We start from the raw sequence: 21,752 nt of genomic DNA, 5'->3' as shown, positions 1-21,752 counted from the left end.
AACTTTGAAGATCTTCTCTAAAACCGCTGGCTCGAATTTTAAATAATTGCTAACCTTTGGTGACCCTCTTCAAATTACTTCAGACTGAGTATAAAATTCCAACCCATATTTCCCCCGACCCAAAAGTATCCTGTCCTCAAATAAATTCATGATAGCCTTAGCATCTGTTGTCGTCTTCTCCTCCACCACCCACACACATCACTTACCCGTTTGTTTAGAAGAAACTATAAAAATCTTCCTATCGTACAAACTAACCATATTTCAAAATATTTTCACAGATGCTTTCCTTGCGTGACCCTGTCAAAACTGTGAAACGCAGGTGAGCGATGTGACAAAACATGTTTTCTAATATTAATTTTATAAGTTACGTTTTGATTGTTTCCACAAGCGCTATGCTTATCTGTTTCAAAATCCGACTTCCGCGAATTGCCAGCGTTATTTTATTTTAAATATATAGGAATATGTATGTGTAACAATTTCCCTTTCGTATGTTTGGAATTCACCTGGCAGGAATACATTTTTTTTTACTTTGACTCGTAATATACAAATGTTGAATCATATGGATAAAGAGTGAAGTATGACACCAAATAACTGGCCTAACCTCCTCAGTGTCACAGACCGTTCCTATGCAGTTCCCTGTTGTAATCCTACTTAATGCATGTTTGTATCTATTTGTTAAAAATGTGTGTTTTATTATTCCATTCATCTTTCATTTATATCGTGCTGAACTTTACATGTCCATGTTTGGCACTGTTTAGTTATCATTGTGTTTATTTATTTACTTTTGAACCTACCCTTATTCGAAGATTTTCTATATCGACCGTACTCTCTTGGCACGTTTCCAAAAGTTCTGCCATTTTATTTTATTTGTAAAAACTACTGCTCTTTCTATCAAGTCGAAACCTGATCGACTGACAACCTAATCACTCCCGATAAATTTTACAAGGTTATACACGAATAAGTTGATTCAGTATTTTCGTTTAATATTTCGTTTAGCTGTATTTATACATTTGTTGTTATGGCAAATAAAAAAGCTGCTGTTCAAGATGTTGTTACTCCGTGGGAAGTAACAGCAACCTCGGCGAGTGGAATTGACTATGACACACTCTTAAAAGGTAAGCTCTGTTGTTGATAATACTTGTATTTGTTCGATTATTCTGTGCTACGCCCTTTATGTAAGGTGAAATGTCTGTTACTTTCTTGTATTTGTTTGATTATTCTGTGCTAAGTATATACGCCCTTTATATAAGGTGAAATGTCTGTCACTTTCTTGTATTTGTTTGGTTATTTATGTCAGGTGAAATGTATGCCACTTTCTTGTATTTGTTTGATTATTCTTTGCTACGCCCTTTATGTCAGGTGAAATATATGTCACTTTCTTGTATTTATTTGAAATTTCTGTGCTACGCCCTTTATGTCAGGTGAAATGTATGTCACTTTCTTGTATTTGTTTGATCTTTCTGTTCTGTGTCATTAATGTAACGTGAAATCAGACATTTATGAATAATTAAGCCCACTTCTATGTTATATCTTAATCGTAAAAATTAGGAATTAGTCTTTCAATCTACAACCATTATTGCAGGGACAAACTCAAACCTACCCAGTTTTAAGCTTTATTCAAATATACGTATAACATACATTCTGTTTTAGGAAAACATTATGCAGACTGTGAGAAGATTAATGACGAGCTAATAGAAAGGATAGAAGATATAACTGGAAAACCAGCCCATCATTTTCTGAGAAGAGGAATTGTCATTTCTCACAGGTATTCCTAAGCAATATTGAAACTGAAAAGACAATTATTTACTAAGTCTTGAATGTGTCCACGGAGAGCAGGCAGCATTGCTTTAGAATACTTGTAGCATTGACTACGATCTAGTTTGTTTCGTAGGTAGCAATGTCTTATATCAGGTGTCCGCCCACACTTCACACATTGTCCTTTGCAGCACATAGCACGTTCATTTGCAAATATAGCTGAAAAGTAAACAGATGATTTAATTGTCAGTTTGAGTATAAATTGAAATAATGCCGGACAGTCAAATGTCATCGTTTTGTCACATATGCATTTATATGCTGAGCTGTCATAATGATGAACAAAACCGCTTATTTCTTATTTAATTTCAATGATGTAAACTAAATGTGAAATTCAGAACCTGTACTGATATGATATCTGGGCTAGTTTTATTTGGCAGTATGATGAATGACATCTTGGATTTGTACCAAGCGGGAAAGCCATTTTACCTATATACAGGACGCGGGCCTTCGTCAGAATCTTTGCATCTTGGGCATCTTGTACCTTTTCAGTTTACAAAGTATGTATTTTAAAAGTATTCATCAGAACTACTAAAGTCATTTAGCTACAGTATTGTTAAGTTTACGTGGTTGTGTACTTGAGTTCTTCATATCTCAAGTCTTCATAACAAAAGGTTGTTCAATTGTTCAAAATATTAATTTAGAACCACACACTAGTAATAACCATACTACAGCACAAATCTAAGTGCCACAATGATCTTTTGTTTTACTTATGTTTAACTTTTGATTCATTTACTGGGATCTTATGTACATATCCAGGGAATGGATAGAAGTAAGAAACAAATTACGAAACGTGATTCTAAATTGACTCCTTTAAGAATATAATTACATTTCAGCTAAGCTTGAAAATATGTGAATTAGACAGAAACGTACACGTCAGAAGTTATGGTCGAAATTAACTTTGTCATTTTCCTTATTTTCAGTTTGTTCCCATAGAAAGATTAACATTCGTTCAAAAATGTTAAGCTTGCACAAACAGTGTCAGGGCAGTATTAAACCATATTTAAATTCAATTCCAATGTCTTTGAATCATACTATTGATTACAATATTTGCTACATTCAGATGGTTGCAAGATACATTTGACGTACCTCTTGTAATACAGTTGACTGATGATGAAAAATATTTGCGGAAGGGAATTTCAACACCAGAAGAAGCAGTTAAACTGTCACGTCAGAATGCAAAAGACATAATAGCATTTGGTTTTGATGAGAAGAAAACATTTATATTTTCTAACTTCGAATATATGTGGTAAGTAAATATCATTCTGACTTGAATTATTCTGTTTATCTTATGTTCTGAAGTATATGTATATTTTTGGATTCTTGACTAATTTTAGTTCGTTTTGACGGGCTGTTTACCTAACCTGTGTTTCTGGTTATTGTAAAAGTGCCAACCTGTTCTCCACAAGTAATGCCAACTTTTTCTCATGAATCAAAGGTGGAGGACGAATGATTTCAAGGGGAACATACGCCTCGTCCTGGGATTGAACTCACGACCTTGTGATGAAGACAAAAGCTCCGCCAAGCGGGGCAATATACGCCCAAAGGGTTATATCAGAGGAGGACGGAAGCGAAATTTAAAGAATAAGCAAAATTTTAAAATTTTCTTTTGGTGGGAGGTGTGTATGTAGGAGCATTGTGTGTGTGTGTGTGTGTGCGTGCGTGTGTGTGTGTGTGTGTGTGTGCGTGTGTGTGTGTGTGTGTGCGTGCGTCCGTGCATGCGTTTGTGTGTGTGGTGTTGACAAGATGCTAAACGGCAAAAAAATAAATTACATGTTTTTTGAGGGAGGGGTTGGAGATGGGTAAGTGGGTGTACGGGATGTAATGAAGATTGTTGTAGTTTGCACATCGACTCATCACCACCTGCCTTTATTCCAAGTTTCAAGTCAATACCTTTAACACTTTTTAAATTATGCTCTGGAAATGAAATATGAAGGGCAGATTTGACTTCATTGTGGCCGTGACCTTTGGCCTACCACCCTGGTTCATAAACCCCACACGTTGACTCATCACCACCACCTACCTACATCCCAAGTTTTAAGTCAAAACCTTGAATGGTTAATACGTTATCCTCCGGGCACTAAATATGACGGACAGATTTGACCTTTGAGCTCAATTTGTGATCTTGGTCTTAAATCTACAGACCAGATTCAAGTTCTATGCACATCACTTCATCACTACCTACCTTCATACCAAGTATGAAGTCAATACCTTGAATGGTTAATAAGTCATGCTCCGGACACGAAATATGATGGACAGATTGACCTTTGAGCTCAATTTGTGGCCTAGACCTTTGAACTAGAGACCCGGCTTTTGTGTTCTGCACATCATCTTATCGCCACCTACCAACATGCCAAGTTTGAAGTCAATATCTCGCATGCTTATTTAATTATTCTCCAGACACGAAATATGGACAGTTCTGACTTTTTAACTCAATTTATGACCTTGACATTTGACATACAGAGCCGGTTCAAGCGCTCTGCATATTGTCACATCGCAACCTCCTATATGTTAAGTTTAAAGTCAATACGTCCGCTTTTTTTCAAAACGGGCATATGGTAAAGTAGTTGGTCAAACACAAAAAGTACAAGAATGTTTAGAGATGTCTAAAACGTTTATTGTGTTAACACTCGTTTGACTGGAAGTTATATATACTTAGGTTTTGTTTTCATGCCCAATTGAGCCCGAAGTATTCCTAATTTAGCTAGGTAGTTTTGGATTAGAGAGGGTTCATATTGACCTTGTATTTATATATTTTCATGTTTATATTTATAATAGACAAACTGTTATGATAATAGTCAATTATTTTACACATTACCGTAGTCCTCCTTTTTACAAGAACATCTGCAGAATTGAGAAATTAGTCACAAACGGCGAGGTGATGAACAAGTTCGGAATTGGAAAACGTGACTCGATAGGCAAGACCAGCTTTCCAGCAATACAGGCCGCCCCAAGTTTCTGCTCTTCTTTCCCTGAAATATTTTGTGGCAGTAAGGACATTGCATGTCTTATTCCTTGTGCTTTAGACCAGGTTACTATTTTTTTTACAACATTATTGACATTGTTGAAAAATTTGAACTCACAATACTCCTATAATGAAATCATTCGTCTAATAGATAAAGGAGATACAAGTTAAAAATTTGTTAAGACTGCGTCTTAGAAATCTTCTTGAGAATGATTTCAAGTTTATTAAAATGAATTCTTTATGTAAAAATCCAAAAACATTCGTACAACATAACATTTATTACCATGTCATGCATAATTCTGTACCTTTTAACATGATTTCATTATACACCCTTCCAGCACATTTTCTTTCAAGTAACAAGAGAAGTGGCTCCGTTCATTATTGGTAAAAAACCAGCTTTAATCCATGCTACCTTCCTTCCTGCTCTGAATGGAGCCAAAACTAAAATGAGCGCTAGTGATAAAAATTCTGCAATTTTTCTAACCGACAGAGAACACGAGATTGAAAAGAAGGTATATTTTAATATTTAAAAAGGAATATTTTTCGTTAAGCTTAAGGATACGTAGACGAGTTCAATTTCAAATAATACCGCAACTACAATAAGTAATTAAATACTGTCTTTTCATGAAATAATTTTAAACTTGTTTAATTAACGACTTAGACAGACAAGGCTTATCGATTGATATATAAAGGTCAAACAAGAGAAGTTTAGATGGACGGATTGGCGTGTTCTTCTCCTAAATTCAGCCAGGAATACATTTTGCATGATGTTGAAAAGGTAGATATTAAGCCCGAGTCTCTAGCCAACTGTACTATACTTGTATCAGTAGTATTACCATATGGACTGCAATTCGTAAATGTGAATTATCTGTTAACACATATCTAGTAGCTAGAATGTAACGTCGTAAGTTTGCATTTTTACATAAGATACAAGAGGTGAAGGTAAATGACAGAGTAAGCAGTGGAATGGGTCCAGTGTATGGTAAGAGAGAGAACCTAGAGTCAGACATCTCTTATCAATTGGCGAAGTTCTTTTTTGAAGATGAAATGGAATGGAATGAAATCAAACAGGTGATACCATTTTCGTAATTTCAGTATATTAATTTATTCCTGCATTACACTTAAATAGTCACATGCTATAAAATAGAATTTAAAATAATCACAGAAATGGTTTCTTTAATAAAGCTTCGCAAAGATGAGTGACCTTTAATTTGTAAAGACAAATTATTTAGAAAAAAAAGAGTATTTCAATGCAGTATTGCATTTTATAGGATTACGAAACACGGAGATTATCAGCGATGGAACTGAAGGAAAGGCTGATCATAGTTCTTAAAAAGACAGTCAGAAAAATACAAGAGGAGCGTGAAAACGTCACGGACGACATTGTAACAAAATTTATGTCGCCAAGACCACTTATTTACAAATACAAGAATGTGATGTAAAAATATTTCTAAAACTTTCTTGAAACAGTAACTTTTGCATAGTGTTAATTCTTATAATCAGAATTTAATAAAACATTTGACGAGTATCATCATGAACGTGCGTTGTCAAATATCACAGTATGTACAAAAGCTATAGAAGAGTAGACCGCAATCTAGACAGACTCAGTATATCAAGTCTATCTCATTGACATCGCCACGAAAGATTTTCCTATGAAATGTAATTCCAAACTAATAACTTAAATCCATGTGAGTGTATAGGAGGTTCGTATTCGATAATGGTACCTCACACTACCTACACCTTTACAGTAATCAGAATGATATAGATTGGCATCACCATATACTGATGCTCGCATTCCATATGCTTAATTGTAAAACAGTTAAATGTGCAAATTGTGTTTTTGACTGAACATTTGTTATGTAATTTGTTTATGTGAAGTGACTTATATTGTTTGTCCAAACATATTACTAAAAATATTAAAATAATCAAAGAAAGTCATAATCTATCATAAGTATTCATAATCATATTCAAAAGTATCTTGGCTTATATGGTATAATATGTTTTATCTTTCTGTTTGTTTTGATGTTGGATCATGCTTATTGGACCAGTTCGTTTCGTCCAACCCCCTATGTCGGTCACGTAAGCGGCAATAAAAAATCTCGTTTTATTTAATGAACGAACGCTCCAGCGTACGTCGGCCACGTGAGCTCCAAGTAAAAAGTAACAAATTTATTATTAGTTTAGAGTTTCTGTTGTGGCTCATTCCAAATAAGTTTTTCGTGTGAGTCTACCTTTACTGGTGTCAAGCACAAATTTCCCAAACAAATGCCGTAAGCGAGGTTTGGAACCCACAGCGATGTGGGGCAAGTGATACGAATTCATCGACATTTACCACTCGTAGTTGAAACTTATTGCCAAATGAATAAAGCCAGGCATAAAACTACTCCTCTAGTGTATCTCAAACCGAAATGAAGTTATTGAGAATTGACCCTGAGAAGATGTTTGATTCAGTTTAATTCTCTATAGAAAACTTAAAAAGAATGTAAGTCTATATCTGATAAGTAAATGCCATCTGGCCGAAATGCATCCGTCGTATTGAAAATGCTCTGTACAACAACTCGTCACATTATTTTGTCTTATAGATTACCATTATAAATGTTTGAAAACCAGTGAAACCTTGGCAAGTTCAACAACATGTAACAAACTGGTAGGTAAAGAAAACACCTCGTGGTATTATACCAAGTTAGTCGCAGTCTCATTGCATGTTGATTGCATCTGGTTAGCTATTACACTCCTTATGTATTTTTAACATAGAGGAACGACTTGTGACCACGCCATACCCCTCCCTGTGCCCAAAGATACTTTGTAGTCTTGTAGAACTAGATTGACTGTAGATCTCAATTTTGCATCCTGCATTTGATAAAAATGCGGCTGAACTGATTTATTTTAACTGGTGTCCAATTTATATAAAAAAGAAATAGCTACTTGAGGTTAGATTTAGTTAGTCCTACACGTGCTGAGCAAAACTTAAGAGATTGTTGACCAAGTACCAGTACTAACCACATTTATATTTGACTGATTAAGGCGCAGCTGGGTTAAAAATGTTCATTTCAAATTTAATAATGTGAGGTTTATAGACCTGAATTGATGATTACAATATGATGATTTGTTTTTTGTTCGGTTTAACGTCGCAACGAAACAATTATAGGTAATATGGCAACACCTTTGGTGTTCTTTCGTGCATTATTTTATCACGGACAGGCGCCTGGGTAGAACCACCGACTTCCGTAAGTAAGCTGGATGGCTTTTTTAGCTAAAATATTCAACGCCCCGAGAGAAGCTCGATCCCACATAAGTGAAGGAAAAGTGATTCAAAGTCAGAGGCTTTAACCATTCCGCAGAGGCTCTGCTATATTTGAGTCAAATTTATTATTTCTATTATATGTTATTGTAATAGGGATAGCAAATGTCCTACCACAATTGGTGATTCAAAATGCTTCGTACGGGTCCCATGTTCAGTCTGAAGATTCTGTTCGAGTTTTCTTCTCACACTCAATGTTTTCTGTTTGAATTTAACATTATTTTGTAGCAAGTCAGCGACCCTAACCACTCGACCCTTTACAAAATGATTAATATGATAAAAACATGCTACTAAACCAAAGCCTTATACAGTTCCTTTTTACATAAAGACTGTAACTCTTCATAAGTTTTAACAATAGTTACACGCAAATTTCCTTTTGAAAAAATGACCCGTTGGAGAACCCCATCTGTGCATATAATGAACATATGTGATAGGACCTAGTATGAAAATTTAAAAAAATGTGTATGTCCAGTTTGAGTTAATATAATAATGTAAAATCAAGAAACAACAAAGTCCTCATGAAACATGTTTTAAAGAAATATCAATACTACAAATTCGACGGGAAGACACGAGATAACAGAAATAAAAATAAAATAAGTAGCAAACAAACAACAGCTTAATTTAGATCATACTCAGTGTTTGCAACATGCTTATCAATAACCCCCGCCCTTTACTGAAATGTAAACAGCCGAACTCTTAATGACATGTCAGGTAAGCTTCAAAGACATTTACCGATTTACAGAGGGTATAGACAGGTGTTTGAAGTGTTTCAAAAGTCAACGACTCCAAACCGGCAAAATGGGAAACATATTCTTAACGATTATATTGTATTTTTCCTGTCGTCTGCTTTACTTATGTTAGTTTGTATCTCACTAAATATGCAAGTAAAAGAATCTAAATCAATGTCTTTCTACTGAACACACAACATTAATTTTAATACCATGTATTAACGGATTAAATATGCGCCAAAATAATAAATCAGAAATATATAACTACTGTTTAGAAAAATACATGCTATTAGACAATTGACGCAAAGTTGGACAAAAACTACGATACTGTTCAACAAAGACAATATTATTCACATCCGCATCAACAGTGTACATACCACCAATGGCAATTGTAAATTTCTTTTAAAATTTTGACTTTATACTACTGCATTTTGGTACATGTATTTATGTATCTTTTCAATAACGATCTGCTTTGTTTTATGAGTGGGTTGTTATGTACTGGGTAAAAATGATGGAAAATAATGAATTTCCTATAGATCACATGTTTGTTACTTCGTGTAAGAATGTAGACTGAATCTCTGTATATCCTAATAAGAACTTGATTGGTAGGCACGCTTCTACTTGTACAATAAAATCAACACATTATAACCCTTATTTATCATGCATATTTCATAGTATATGTATATGCATTATGAACATCTTAAATCAAATTTTCCAAATGCATAAATGGACGTATTTAAGTTCTTGAGTCTGTTGTCTGCATATTCATTGAAAGAAATAGTCATCAATTGTGTCTGATATTAAATTTTGAATTGTAATGTGAACTTAAATATTTTACTAAATTTTATTATCGTAATTCTGATTTAGTTTTAAAATTCAATAGTAATTTAAAGACACTTCTGCGAGAAGGTTTTCTAAACCCGTTTTTTATGGGGATGTGGTTTACAAACTTCGTAAGATCTTGGGTCATGGTAATTTTCCAAATGTATTTGGAAAGATTACCAAACGTTTTATTAAAAGAGGTTACGACCCAACTGTTTTGAGACATACCGCATGTTTAGTGTTCAACCCGTTTACAGTTGGACACTACGCTTCCCTCTTTGATTGCGTCTGACGGAAGAGGGGGAGGACTCTATGATGAGCAGTTTTTAAATCCTACCAGGACTGAACTGTTTTGATATTTGTCTTCTGGTCTGTTTCGTCGGGCCCTTAAGGGTGTTTCTCTTGTTGCTCTGTCTTCTGAAAAGGCATTGAGTACGTTTTTGGTTCCTAAGGTTTGCTTTTTATATATTTATACACGAGCATTTTTGTGTTTTACATGCCATGCCTTTTTGTTTCCATTACGTGTGTTAGAGATTCACCTGGAGGGTATTACTTTTATTTACACTGTCCCATGTCTTTGGAACATGGTGGGGGTAAGAGTGAGGTTGGGTGCGCATCATAAACCGGTTTAAGCTCCCCAGTGGTGTTTTTGCCACTGACCGTTCCAAGGCGGTGCCACACTGTGTTCCTTTGTTTGTTCGTTTTGTCCTTGTGTGTTGACTTTGTGTGCGCGCGTGTGTGTATGCTTATTGTTCGTCTTGTCCTTATATGTTGGTTTTGAGTGTGTGTGTGTGTGTGTGTGTGTGTGTGTGTGTGTGTGTTGTTCGATTTGTCCTGATGTGTAAGCTTTGAGTGTGTGTGTGTGTGTGTGTGTGGTGCACGCGTTTGCGTGCTGGGGGGTTCATTTTGAGGAGGCTGCGCTTTTGGTGCGTGGCATTCCCTGTTTGATATTTTTCTTTGTTTTTATTTAGTTTAATGTTGCTCAACATGGAACATTTTAATACTGACATCATATTAGTTTAGTTTAAAAAAAAAAGCTTTACATTTTTATTTTGTTTCTGAGTTTCTGCTAATCCCGGGGCTAGTGTGCATGAACGACAGCATGAATTTACTCTGTCGTTAATGAACAGGCTAAATCAAACCGGATCTACAGCATTTTTATCAATAAATGCATTTACTTCGGTTGCAAAAATTGTAACTCTACTACATTAAAAAAATCGACACTGTATAAAAGCTATCTTAAAATCTAGTAACTTGACAATAAAATAGCGTATTGCGTTTTCTTCGTAAATAATCAACAGTTAAGGTATTTACAGTCATATTATTACACGTTCATTAGTTTCTTAGAGTAACAAAACAAATGATAGCACTTTTACTTTACTTTTAAACTGTAAATGTTTGAATTTATATGCCCTTCATAACGGTAATATATTATGTAAAAAAAATGATTACTTCTTAGAAGTGAAACGGAACTTCCCATTTACCCGCCAGATTAAGTACAGGGTGACTAAAACAACTTGGTAGATTTGTCATACAATGCACGCATGTATAGCGCCCTACATTATTAAACACATATTGGTCACATTATATTCAACGAGTAAGATCATGTTTTACAGCGGCGGGGGTTACCACAGTGACTTCAAAGCACACGTTTACACACTGGCGTTGTCAGACCCATTTCAGTGTTTGATTATTGCATCAGAAGTCCTTTATTGTGTTTTGATAATATTTGTATTGCCGACATTGTATCAAATAAAATCAAGAAGACGTATTACGCAGGATACTTCCAAGTTGAAGTTGTATATGAGTGAAGATGACAAAAAGAAAGAATTGTCATGCTCACCGAAGAGGACGTAAAAGAAGACACATTGAAAACATTTCTGCAGGACCCTCGGTCACAGGTGACAATTTCTTTTTCCAAATTCAAAATGCTTAAAGTTTTTATTTCATTATCAGTGAAACATTGCAATTTAATACATCCGGCAACGTATATACATTACCTGCATTTAAATACAATAACAGTTTAGTATACCTTTAAACTGTCGTTTTGATTTAAGTAATGTGGCAGAATTCGCTGTAAATATATGCATGCTGCTTTTTGCCATATCTACTTACAAGAGAATTGTCAAAGACTTTGTGTATTGACGAATAAAGACCCATATAATACTAAGTTCCATAGAAAAAGAAAAGGAAAAAAGGCTAGAGAAACCTAATCCTTCGAGGCTACGGGGTAATTTAAGAATAAGAAGGACACACTATGTGAAAATCATAGTTTTTTTTTATTAGTTTTTTTTTGGCTCTGTACCTTGCGTCTTAAAATGTAAAATACGCTTATTTGAGGGATTCGAAGTAACAGAAACTATCTAAACGTTTATAAGATTTTAGGAAAATCACTCGTTACACAAAAAACAAAAACAAAATGCAGTTAATGATGAGTCTATACAGATTTAAAATGTATCCTTAGTTTAGGCATAGTAATAATTCAAAAATGATTGTAAATTTGTAATAAGATAAAGTAAATTCCTATGCAGGCAGATCACCTGGAAGCTCGATTCAAGACGGATTATATGTGGTACAATGGCGTTTTATTTGCATCAAAAATCATGTTTTTATTAATATTAAAGCAAAATAACATGATTTAAGATAGCAGAAATCATACATCATTTTTCAGGAAACATTATTTGTAGTATGTTTGAATATTTAAAGGTTATACTTAGTATTATTCAAACACAGTGTGATAAATCATAACTTGTTTTCCTGAAACAAGAATGCATATGACCAAACGTTTACACTAGGCAGTAAAAAGTAACTTTATACGGACTATTATAATGCTGAGACATGAAAAAGAAGCTCATTTGACTGTCTCCAAATGTAAAATGTGGAAGGCCTATACATATTTTTTAACTTTCTAGAAGTACACAGTAAACGTACTTAAGCTATGAACTAAATAAAATTATCTTTATTTCAGAACTCAGTTTTGAAAAGTAGCCTTTACTTGTCGAATAGAAAAGTGACACTTCTTGGCATGTTATATTTCCTGTGATTTTGATATAGAAAATATTTATAATTTTGGAAATAATGAACTGTGTGCTTACCTATTTTGTCATAATATCTTCTATATCAATGACATTTTTTGTCATAATGTTAAATAACATTAAGTTGTAACGATGAAAAAATACAAGGTATAACTTCTGAAAATTTAACAAATAGACTGTTAAGGGACTCATTATATTTTCTGTATTTTTGCAACAATTATAACTGTGAATAATTCATTCATGTAATTGAAAGATAAAATGCAATTTACTTGTAGATCATAAACACAATAAAACAAACTAGCAAATGTTGAAAATGCATTTGCAAGGATGTAATTGCTCAAGAGATATGTGCACATTTCATCCTCAAATTAGCAATAAGAAACACATTAAAGAACATTCAGAAAACATATAAGAAGTATTAATATATATACAATTCCATGTTTAAAAAGTAGGTGCGGTGGGCAATGAAACAGACGATAACAATAGACCAATTCAAGCAAATTCCGACGAAGAATAGGGTGATGAAGTTGACCCGTGGACAGCAATTAGCAAAACTAAAACTGGATTTGATTATGACGAATTGAGAAGTAGGTTGAATATTAATTATCGTTATTATCAGTAGGTTTAATGTCTTTATTGAAATAGAATAACCACAAATCTAACATTTCAAATATCAGACATTTCTACTATGAGTGCAAGAAAAGTTGACAAGAAAAATAAATAATATCGATCAAAGGGTTGCTTTGTATCACATTTCTCGGGTTGATAAAATAATCCTCATATTGACCAAACTAAAATGGAAACAATTGTTATATCAAAGAATACATAAACTTTAAATTTACTTGAGAAATGAGTAAATATATTGATACATATTGCCGCTGATGTTTACATTTTTCAGTGTTTTATTTCGTTACAATGCAATTAGTTACTTCTGGAGGTCAATGAGCTTTTGTGTCCGCCTACAATTCAACTAATGAGGTGTCTGTGTTTAAACCGTTGATAGGGACATAATATAGAAAATCTTATTGCGCACGCGCAAATGTTTTAATATAATACTTGTATTGTAGTTTGTTTCTATTTTCTGGAAGAATGTTATTAAAGTTTAGCTCATTTGTGTAATAATGGACATATTCATATATTAACTTTAAAATTCCTTGGTCCAGCATTTGTACGAGCAGTCTCACGAAACAGGTCATTCAAACTTTTTTTTTAATGTCAAATTTCAGTGCGGTTAAGATGTCAAAAGATTGACATCCGGCTAATTCAAAAGATGCCAGCTCTAACAGTAAGACCGGTTCATCATCTAATTTCCCGAAACATTGCAGTTTCCCATAGGTTAAATGATAAAACATAACTCAATGTATCTTCTCCTAGTAATTGTTTCAGAAACTTGATTTTCGGCATTTTCTTAATTGAATGTCATAGTACTTATGAGAGTTTAGAAACTGGTTGATGGATTGGCCTTTTCCCAGCAATTAATCCATGTAATGCAAAAATGAAAAATATTCATACATTTTGTTTATTAATACGAGTAGGGACCTCCGTGGCCGAGTGGTTAAGGTCACTTGCCCCTCATCGATGTGGGTTCGAGCCTCACTCGGGGCATTGAATTCTTCATGTGAGAAGCCGTCCAGCTGGCTTATGGTACGTCGGTGGTTCAACACAGGTGCCCGCTCGTGATGAAATAATGCACGGAGGTACACCTGGGGTCACCAGGGGTCTTCTATCACCATCAAAAGCTGCTGGAAAGTCGCCATATGACCTATAATTGTGTCGATGAGACGTTAACCCCCCCACCCCCCTCACACACACCCTAAAAAAAATACGAGTACGTATACACTAAAAGTTCATTGATAGAAAATACGAATACCAAGGGTAGACGGGAAATGTATTCAGTTATAATGCATAAGGGTCTAAATCATTCCATTTTCCAATTTATAATAGTTTTATATAGTTTTTTATAGTAATTTATCTGCCGGCTTAATATAATTTTATAAATACTGTGTTGTTAATATTTGCCGACTTTGGAGTCACACCGACATAATTTACGTCGGCAACATGTCTACCTCTTGGTGGTGGAGAAAGACCCAAGATGCAGTTCCTGGCATTATTTTATGCACGGGCGGGAACATGAGTAAACCACCGGCCTTCCGTTAGCCAGTTTGAAATGTTCCTTACATGACAAAAAAAAAATCAACATCCTAAGCGAAGTTTCGAACCCACATCGTTGAGAGTTTGGGGCTTTCGAAGTCAACATCCTTAATTACAGAGCCACGGAAGTCCTTAAAAGTATCATTAGAGAGTATATTGTAACATACAAAATAAGAATGAAAACGATCTAGGCAAACCGACTAATATCATAAATAACAAACTATAGCTATATACATAGTATATATAACTTTAAAACCATAAAACATCTGAAATAAAAGTTCTTAACATATGTTGTGCTCTTAATGAATAATAATAATATCATCCTAAATTTAATACGCACCGATATAAATGCCTATCCTGTTCAAGTAAAACTGACAAAATTCATCATTCATTGAATGTCAAAATTAACATGGCTTCAGCATCGGATGTCTCTAAATGTTTTTTTTTTGTACTTTTAGCATGTGTAAATGTTGAGTTCTGCTCAACCCGGGTTTAGAGGGCGTGGACGGTAGCATGCATTTCCACTACCGTCCATGAACAGGCTCAATCAAACCGAACCTGCATCATTTTCGTTTTTGTTGTGTTGAGAGACCTGTGGAGTTTCCACTTTTTCTGTTTCATTTAAAGAAGCAGATATTTGTTTCAAGATTTCCAACGCAATGTCAACAAACTGGCCGTGAGCCGCTTATAGGATTTTATATAACTAACATCAATTGTTTACCTCACCAAGACGAGAGCGTACACATCCGGATACGAAGTCAAAGATCAATGCCATACTTGGAGTTAAAATACGAATAGCTTTACTTCTACTTTACTTCTAGCTATTACTTTTGTGTCCGCTCCATACTTTCTTATCCGTTGGGGAGATTTTTTTAAAACTAACATGCATAGCGCATAACCTAGGTCCGAGGTCAAAGTCAAACCTAGAGGTCAAAAATCAAATAGCTTCACTTCCTATCCACACAGTACACGTTGTGATACTTTACTGTATATCTAAAATGTTGCATATCTCATAATATGCAAAAATTGTCAGAAACAATATTGTGGTCGGACAGAATAATCGAAACGTATGAAAAGACATCGCTTTGATATTAGAAAGTTCTCAGATCATAGTTAATTTCCTTACGTTGCAGTGCACTTTAATGCCCCAATTCTTTCATTTGACGATTTTTCATTTGTATCATGAAGAATTTAGTTGTTTGTGTAAAGAAACGTTTTTGGTACATAAATTACAAACGACTCAATGCAAAATTTATATACAACATGTAGATCTATAATCAATCATTGTTTAGTATCGTTTGTTCCTGTTCTTCTCTTTTTCTTGTACTGTACAAATACGTATAAGATGTATCTATACTGGCCATATTAAAGGTGAATCTTATTTAAACAACAACTACAATAATATATCTAAAACTTATAAGTACATTTCTCAGATGGCTTCAAGATACTTTCAATGTCCCTCTTGTGATACAAATCACCGATGACGAAAAGTTCTTGTGGAGAAAAATTCCAATTGACGACGCAACAAAAATGGCCCATGAAAATATCAAAGACATCATTGCCTTTGGATTTGATCCAAAGAAAACATTTATTTTCACAGACATAGAATATATGCGGTATATATCTTTTGTTTTAGATTACTGTGCCAATTGTAGTAAATTATAATGTCAAAACTTTTACAAGCCCGAACATACCATATAGCGAAAATGTGCTCTTGCATTATTAAAGATGTTTGAGGTAAATTGAGGAGAAGAAGTGTAGTTTGTAGTTCATTTGTAAGAAAACCCTGCATAAGGTACTTATATAGAGGATAGTGGAATATTTAGCATAGACATTTTCCAAGGTAAATTGTTCAAAGTTTTTCTACTTGTATTTTCATGCGAGAACATCAACGCTAGAAAGTCGCCATATGATCTGTAGTCTTCTGTGGAAGGCCAATCCTCAATGACAAAAGCTTATTCCGAAATTACCTATTGCATAACGCCGGCATTGGTAGTGTTTGAAAAGTGTCCGAAAGCCATACATTACTGATATATTGTGCCACGTGAAAAAGTAGATCTTACTACTGTAAAGAATGCATTTATGAAATTACGTTTAAAACTAATTCAATATAAGCATATCTTATTTTGCAGTAATTATTCACAATTCGAAATCCAGCCAGCAATTAACATTCTTAATTTGCATATATGGGACCTTAATAGACCAAACATAACAAAAAAGTGTATTTTGGTCTGCCCTGCAGTTTAATCAAAGGATACTAGTAGCTAGTTATGTTTTTAAATCTTTATATGTATTTCTGATCCCTTTAATCTTTCGTTTAGTATAAAATGCATGTCTAAACTGTTGAATTTTACAGCCCCGAATTTTACAAAAAACATACGAAGGATACAAAAACTGTACAATGTCAAGGACATCAAACATCAGTTTGGATTTAAAAACGACGATTGTATCGGAAAGTTAACTTTCCCCATTATCCAAGCTGCTCCTAGTTTTAGCTCGTCCTTCCCAGAATTCTTCAACAAAAGAAAAGATATTGCGTGTCTGATACCATGCGCTATTGATCAGGTAATAGTAAAGCTACAGTATTGCCAGTTTGCATTATTTTGTGTTGAAGAACGTGTGCCATAGGTAATGGCTTCCAACTGTGTTAAACTTTTAATTCTGTTTCGATATTGCTCGAAACGTTCTTACGGAGTTTGACTTCCATCTAAAACTGAAATCTTTAATAAGAACCATTCGAAGCTCAGAATAGAACCAAACCCAATTTAACTGCATAATCGATTTGAATCAGTCTGTACTTAGGAGGTAATAAAACTTGAACATGCACGCACCAAGCACGTACAGAAAGCTTAAATATATGTATACGTATGCACCAGCAGGAACGGAAAATATTTCAAAGAGCACCTATATCTAAAATATAGTTTAAATAATCTAATGGCATTATTATAACCATACTGAAAATAAAACATATGCCACCACTGCACTTACTTCTTGATTTCACTGAAGACAATTTTACAGTTTATCTCATTTGATTGTTTTACTGCTTCAGAAGGCTTTCACCAAATGTTTAAGACAAAATATGTGATCCGACTTACTTAATGCTTGCAAGCAATCTCCTGGATATAATTGAAATATTTCGATATCAATATAATGATTCGATTCAAAATTGCTCTTGTCCTATTGGAAAATGAAGATATATATAGAAAAATGTTTGTTTGTTTGTTTTTGGGCTTATGGCTGTTTTTTACAGTTTATCAGTTAGGTAACGGGTAGAAGTTAACCTAACCGATATTTATGGTTTCTGTACCAATATCTGTTCTCAACAAGTAACTGCCATCTTTTCCGCATGGTGGAGAACGAATATTTTAAGACACAATGTTCTTTATCGAATAGCCACGGAGAACATACGCCTCGTCCAGGATCAAACTGTCGACCCCGCGATCCGTAGAAATTTGCTCTCCATAATGAGTTAAGCAGGAGTGCTCACAAATTACTTGTTTTGTGTGATCCTTCGAATTAAAATAATTGTAGAATCCTGGCGGCAAAAGTTGGGAATAAACAATTACATTTTCTATCACTTTAAAAGGGACTACGATTGGACGGAAATGCGTGCTGGTGTTGATAAATAAAACGCACGATATTGTATTGATGCAATTGGCCCCGAATAGGCTATATATTAGGGACGATTCGGGGATAGGTAGGGCATGTAACAGGTTTTCGATGCCAGTGAAGTTTTGTCAGATTGATGTGTTTTATAGATATTTCTTACTTAATGGCGTACATTTTTGGCCAGTGTCACATGCAATATTTTGTAAATGTTCATTTTTATCTATTTATTTAAGGATTCCATCTTTAGAATGGCAAGAGAAATTGCTCCCAAATTAGGCTTTGCAAAGCCAGCTGTTTTGCATACAAAGTTTCTGGCGTCTCTCAAACGCTGGAAAATGAGTGCCATTCATCCGGAGGGAGCAATTTTTCTTACAGATGACAAGAATGTAATCAAAAGAAAGGTGAAATGCATTATATAGTTCAGTTCTTTTTTTAAATGTAGAACGTTTGATATGCCATTTCAGAACAACGAGATAAAGTATGCCATAGTATAATGCAATTTTTACTTTCTTATTTCCGAACTCTGGCAGTACAAAGATTTTGGTATAAGATGGACATCACCTTTTCACTATTGTCTCAAAGCAGTAGACATCTACTTTTTGTGTCACCTTTTTCTCACTCATATTTATGCAGTAGTAGTGCTGAAGCCAAGCTCTTAAATTATGCACAGTTGCAAACGTTGTCGTTATTGTTAAACTTTTGTCCACGTACCGTTTAACTTGAGACGGGAAATCAATGTAAGGAGATCTGTTTGTTACTCTCTTATCAAAAATATGCAACGAGTGAAATATACGCTGCTAATGGCACCTGCCTCATATGTCTGATTCAAGAAACATTTTCAGTTCTCATATATATTAAATAATACAATATGTATAATGATTGTCAAATACGTATGTAAAAGTTATTATCTACGGATCGCAACTTTTAGAACACTCGCATTATAATAGCTGCTGCTTAAATGACTATCTATCATAATTCTCTTTTTTTTTTCATCGGGATTCGAACCAGTGATTAGGAATCAGAAGCTGTTCTCAACGTCACTGTGTCTCTATATTACTTTTGGGATTTGTGACTGAAAGGTTAAGGTCACAGGGACCAAATTTTAGACTTCCCTCTCCGGTTAAACAAGTGTACGCTGAAAGAAAATAAAAGGCAAAACAATTTAATTCATAACTGATTTACCATATGCACACTGTATTGCAACGCAAACACCTGGCCGTTGCAGTAACCTCGAAATAAAGGTGTACACTGAAGAAACGGATATATGATCCTTTCATCTAGCCTTATGTTTATTTTTCTGTTCATAGTCATATACAAACACGTCTGTTATTGTGTAGCCTTTTCTGTTCAGGTTATGAAATAATGCGCGTATTATGCTACGCTAGAGTTGTTCCTGTAATATGAGATATGAAGGGTATTCTAACGTTACAAAAAGAAGACCCACTTCGATTACAGATAACTATTTTGTCGCCAATCAAAAAAAAAAAAAAAACTAATGCATGAACTATTACAAAACTTTAATTTATGACTCTATAAATTGCAGTTTGATTATCTATTATACAGATTGACAATACTGAAATGTAAAATCAATTTTTAAGAATTTTTTTTTATTAAACATTTAACTTTTTAATATAAGCATGATTTTCCGTCACAACCAAATAAACAATTATTCTGGTTGCAAGCAATATTGAAATTTGTCAAGTATCGCCTATTAGAAAATATATAGGCTGTTAAGAGCTTATGTGAACCTTTTCATTTGGAACTACGCTGGTGACTAGGTATTTGATTATTGCTTTAAAACTTGTTTATTACTTTCCTGTTGTTTTTTTTATTCTGTTCAAGTGTAATATTCGTATCATTATTAAAACACTATCGATCTACGGCATTATTTGACTGAAACTTAATGTATAAAATGTTTGCACACATGTTTTTTATGTTTTAAAGGAATTTCAAGATTTCAAAGAAGTAAAAATTTAATTCTTCCTGGAAGAATGATTTTTTTGTTATGCACAAATGGATAATAGACACTTGCAGGAAAAAAAAAGCCATAGATCGCCATGTTCAATTGAACTAAAAACACGTTAATTGTCTTATTATGTAAAAGTATCTCACTTCAAACGAGTATTTAGTCTTATTTGTCTAAATATTAAGTATACTTCGTCACAATATCAACATTTTATAACATTTCATTTTCTATTTAGAAATATTTAAAACAAAAATAAGTGTGCGATAATATGTTAACACTTTGTTTAATGTAAACAGATTATCTGCATATTGCACTTGAATATAATTGTACATACCGAGTCTATCACCGTTTCGATGTACTATGCATACCTTTTCAGTAAATAATAGTTTTAATCTTATCATCTTGTTTCAAAAGTGCAATCCCATATAATAAACCAAGGAACAAGGATTTTGGTTTAGGGGATGGGATTGGGTGGGGAGGCGGAATGTGGGGCGATTTGTTTCTGGGCATGTCCCACTGCCTAGAAAAGTCTTGTACCTCAAATGGTGCAATCTCACGTATAGTTGACCTAATTGGAGCTTGTTTATTTGGCAAGATGTCATCTTTTCAATCTTTATTTTCTTTCTCAAAAAAGCAATTAAAGCATATTCATATCATTCTAATACAGCTATTACCATATCAACAATTATAAATACTACACACTTGCTTTTGTTAGCATTTTTATTATTAAAAACGGCATTTTAAGTTTGGGATCATATACATTCAGCTTAGGCTAGTACTAAAGGAAAAGTTAAATTTACTGTGAAATGATTTCGGTTATATATTTTATAGAAAGGATAAATGCATCAAATTATGTTTTCATGGTATTCATGAATCTATCATACAACGAGCCAAAATGAATTTACTTAAATAAATCATACTTAAAACAAATACATTTTCAGTTCGGGTGTATTAATTTTCTGTAATTTTTTTAAATAAGTAAAAGAGATATCATCATGATATTCTTAAATATTTCGTTGAGCATATAAATGTTGCTGGATTGTTAATTGTACATTTACGATGCCATGTCAGGTTTTCGAAAAGTAAACGTATTTATGCAGCCATTGTCAATTGTATCTGTCTTTAATTTCTGTTTTAGTGGCACGCTAATAAAATGATATTCATCTCAAATACTTTCATATTAAATATGTAATACAATCCTATATCACTGTTTCGACCGGTTTTGATACAAAGGCTTTGCAAAGAAATTCTGAATTAACAGAAAAGTGAGTCTGAAATTAAAGTCAAGCAGGTTTCGATGAAATAAGTACGATATAACTTGTATAGAATTGAACCCATGTGCAGAAAGCATATAAGTAGAAAG

General features: G+C 33.9%; 1 protein-coding gene across 1 annotated transcript; it reads left to right on the top strand.

Annotated features, from left to right (window-relative positions):
* The first annotated feature begins 891 nt into the window (after positions 1-891).
* Positions 892-7,075, top strand: LOC123524154 (tryptophan--tRNA ligase, cytoplasmic-like). The gene is made up of 8 exons (XM_053541653.1): positions 892-1,115; positions 1,651-1,765; positions 2,193-2,312; positions 2,876-3,061; positions 4,636-4,843; positions 5,116-5,289; positions 5,705-5,848; positions 6,049-7,075. The coding sequence occupies exons 1-8, from the start codon at positions 1,019-1,021 to the stop codon at positions 6,217-6,219; spliced, it is 1,215 nt and encodes a 404-aa protein (XP_053397628.1). The 5' UTR covers positions 892-1,018; the 3' UTR covers positions 6,220-7,075.
* The last annotated feature ends 14,677 nt before the right edge of the window (positions 7,076-21,752 follow it).

This window comes from Mercenaria mercenaria, chromosome 1 (assembly GCF_021730395.1).
Source record: "Mercenaria mercenaria strain notata chromosome 1, MADL_Memer_1, whole genome shotgun sequence".
In the NCBI taxonomy this organism is placed as follows: Eukaryota; Metazoa; Mollusca; class Bivalvia; order Venerida; family Veneridae; genus Mercenaria; species Mercenaria mercenaria.
This window is presented reverse-complemented; position numbering and strand designations above follow the sequence as displayed.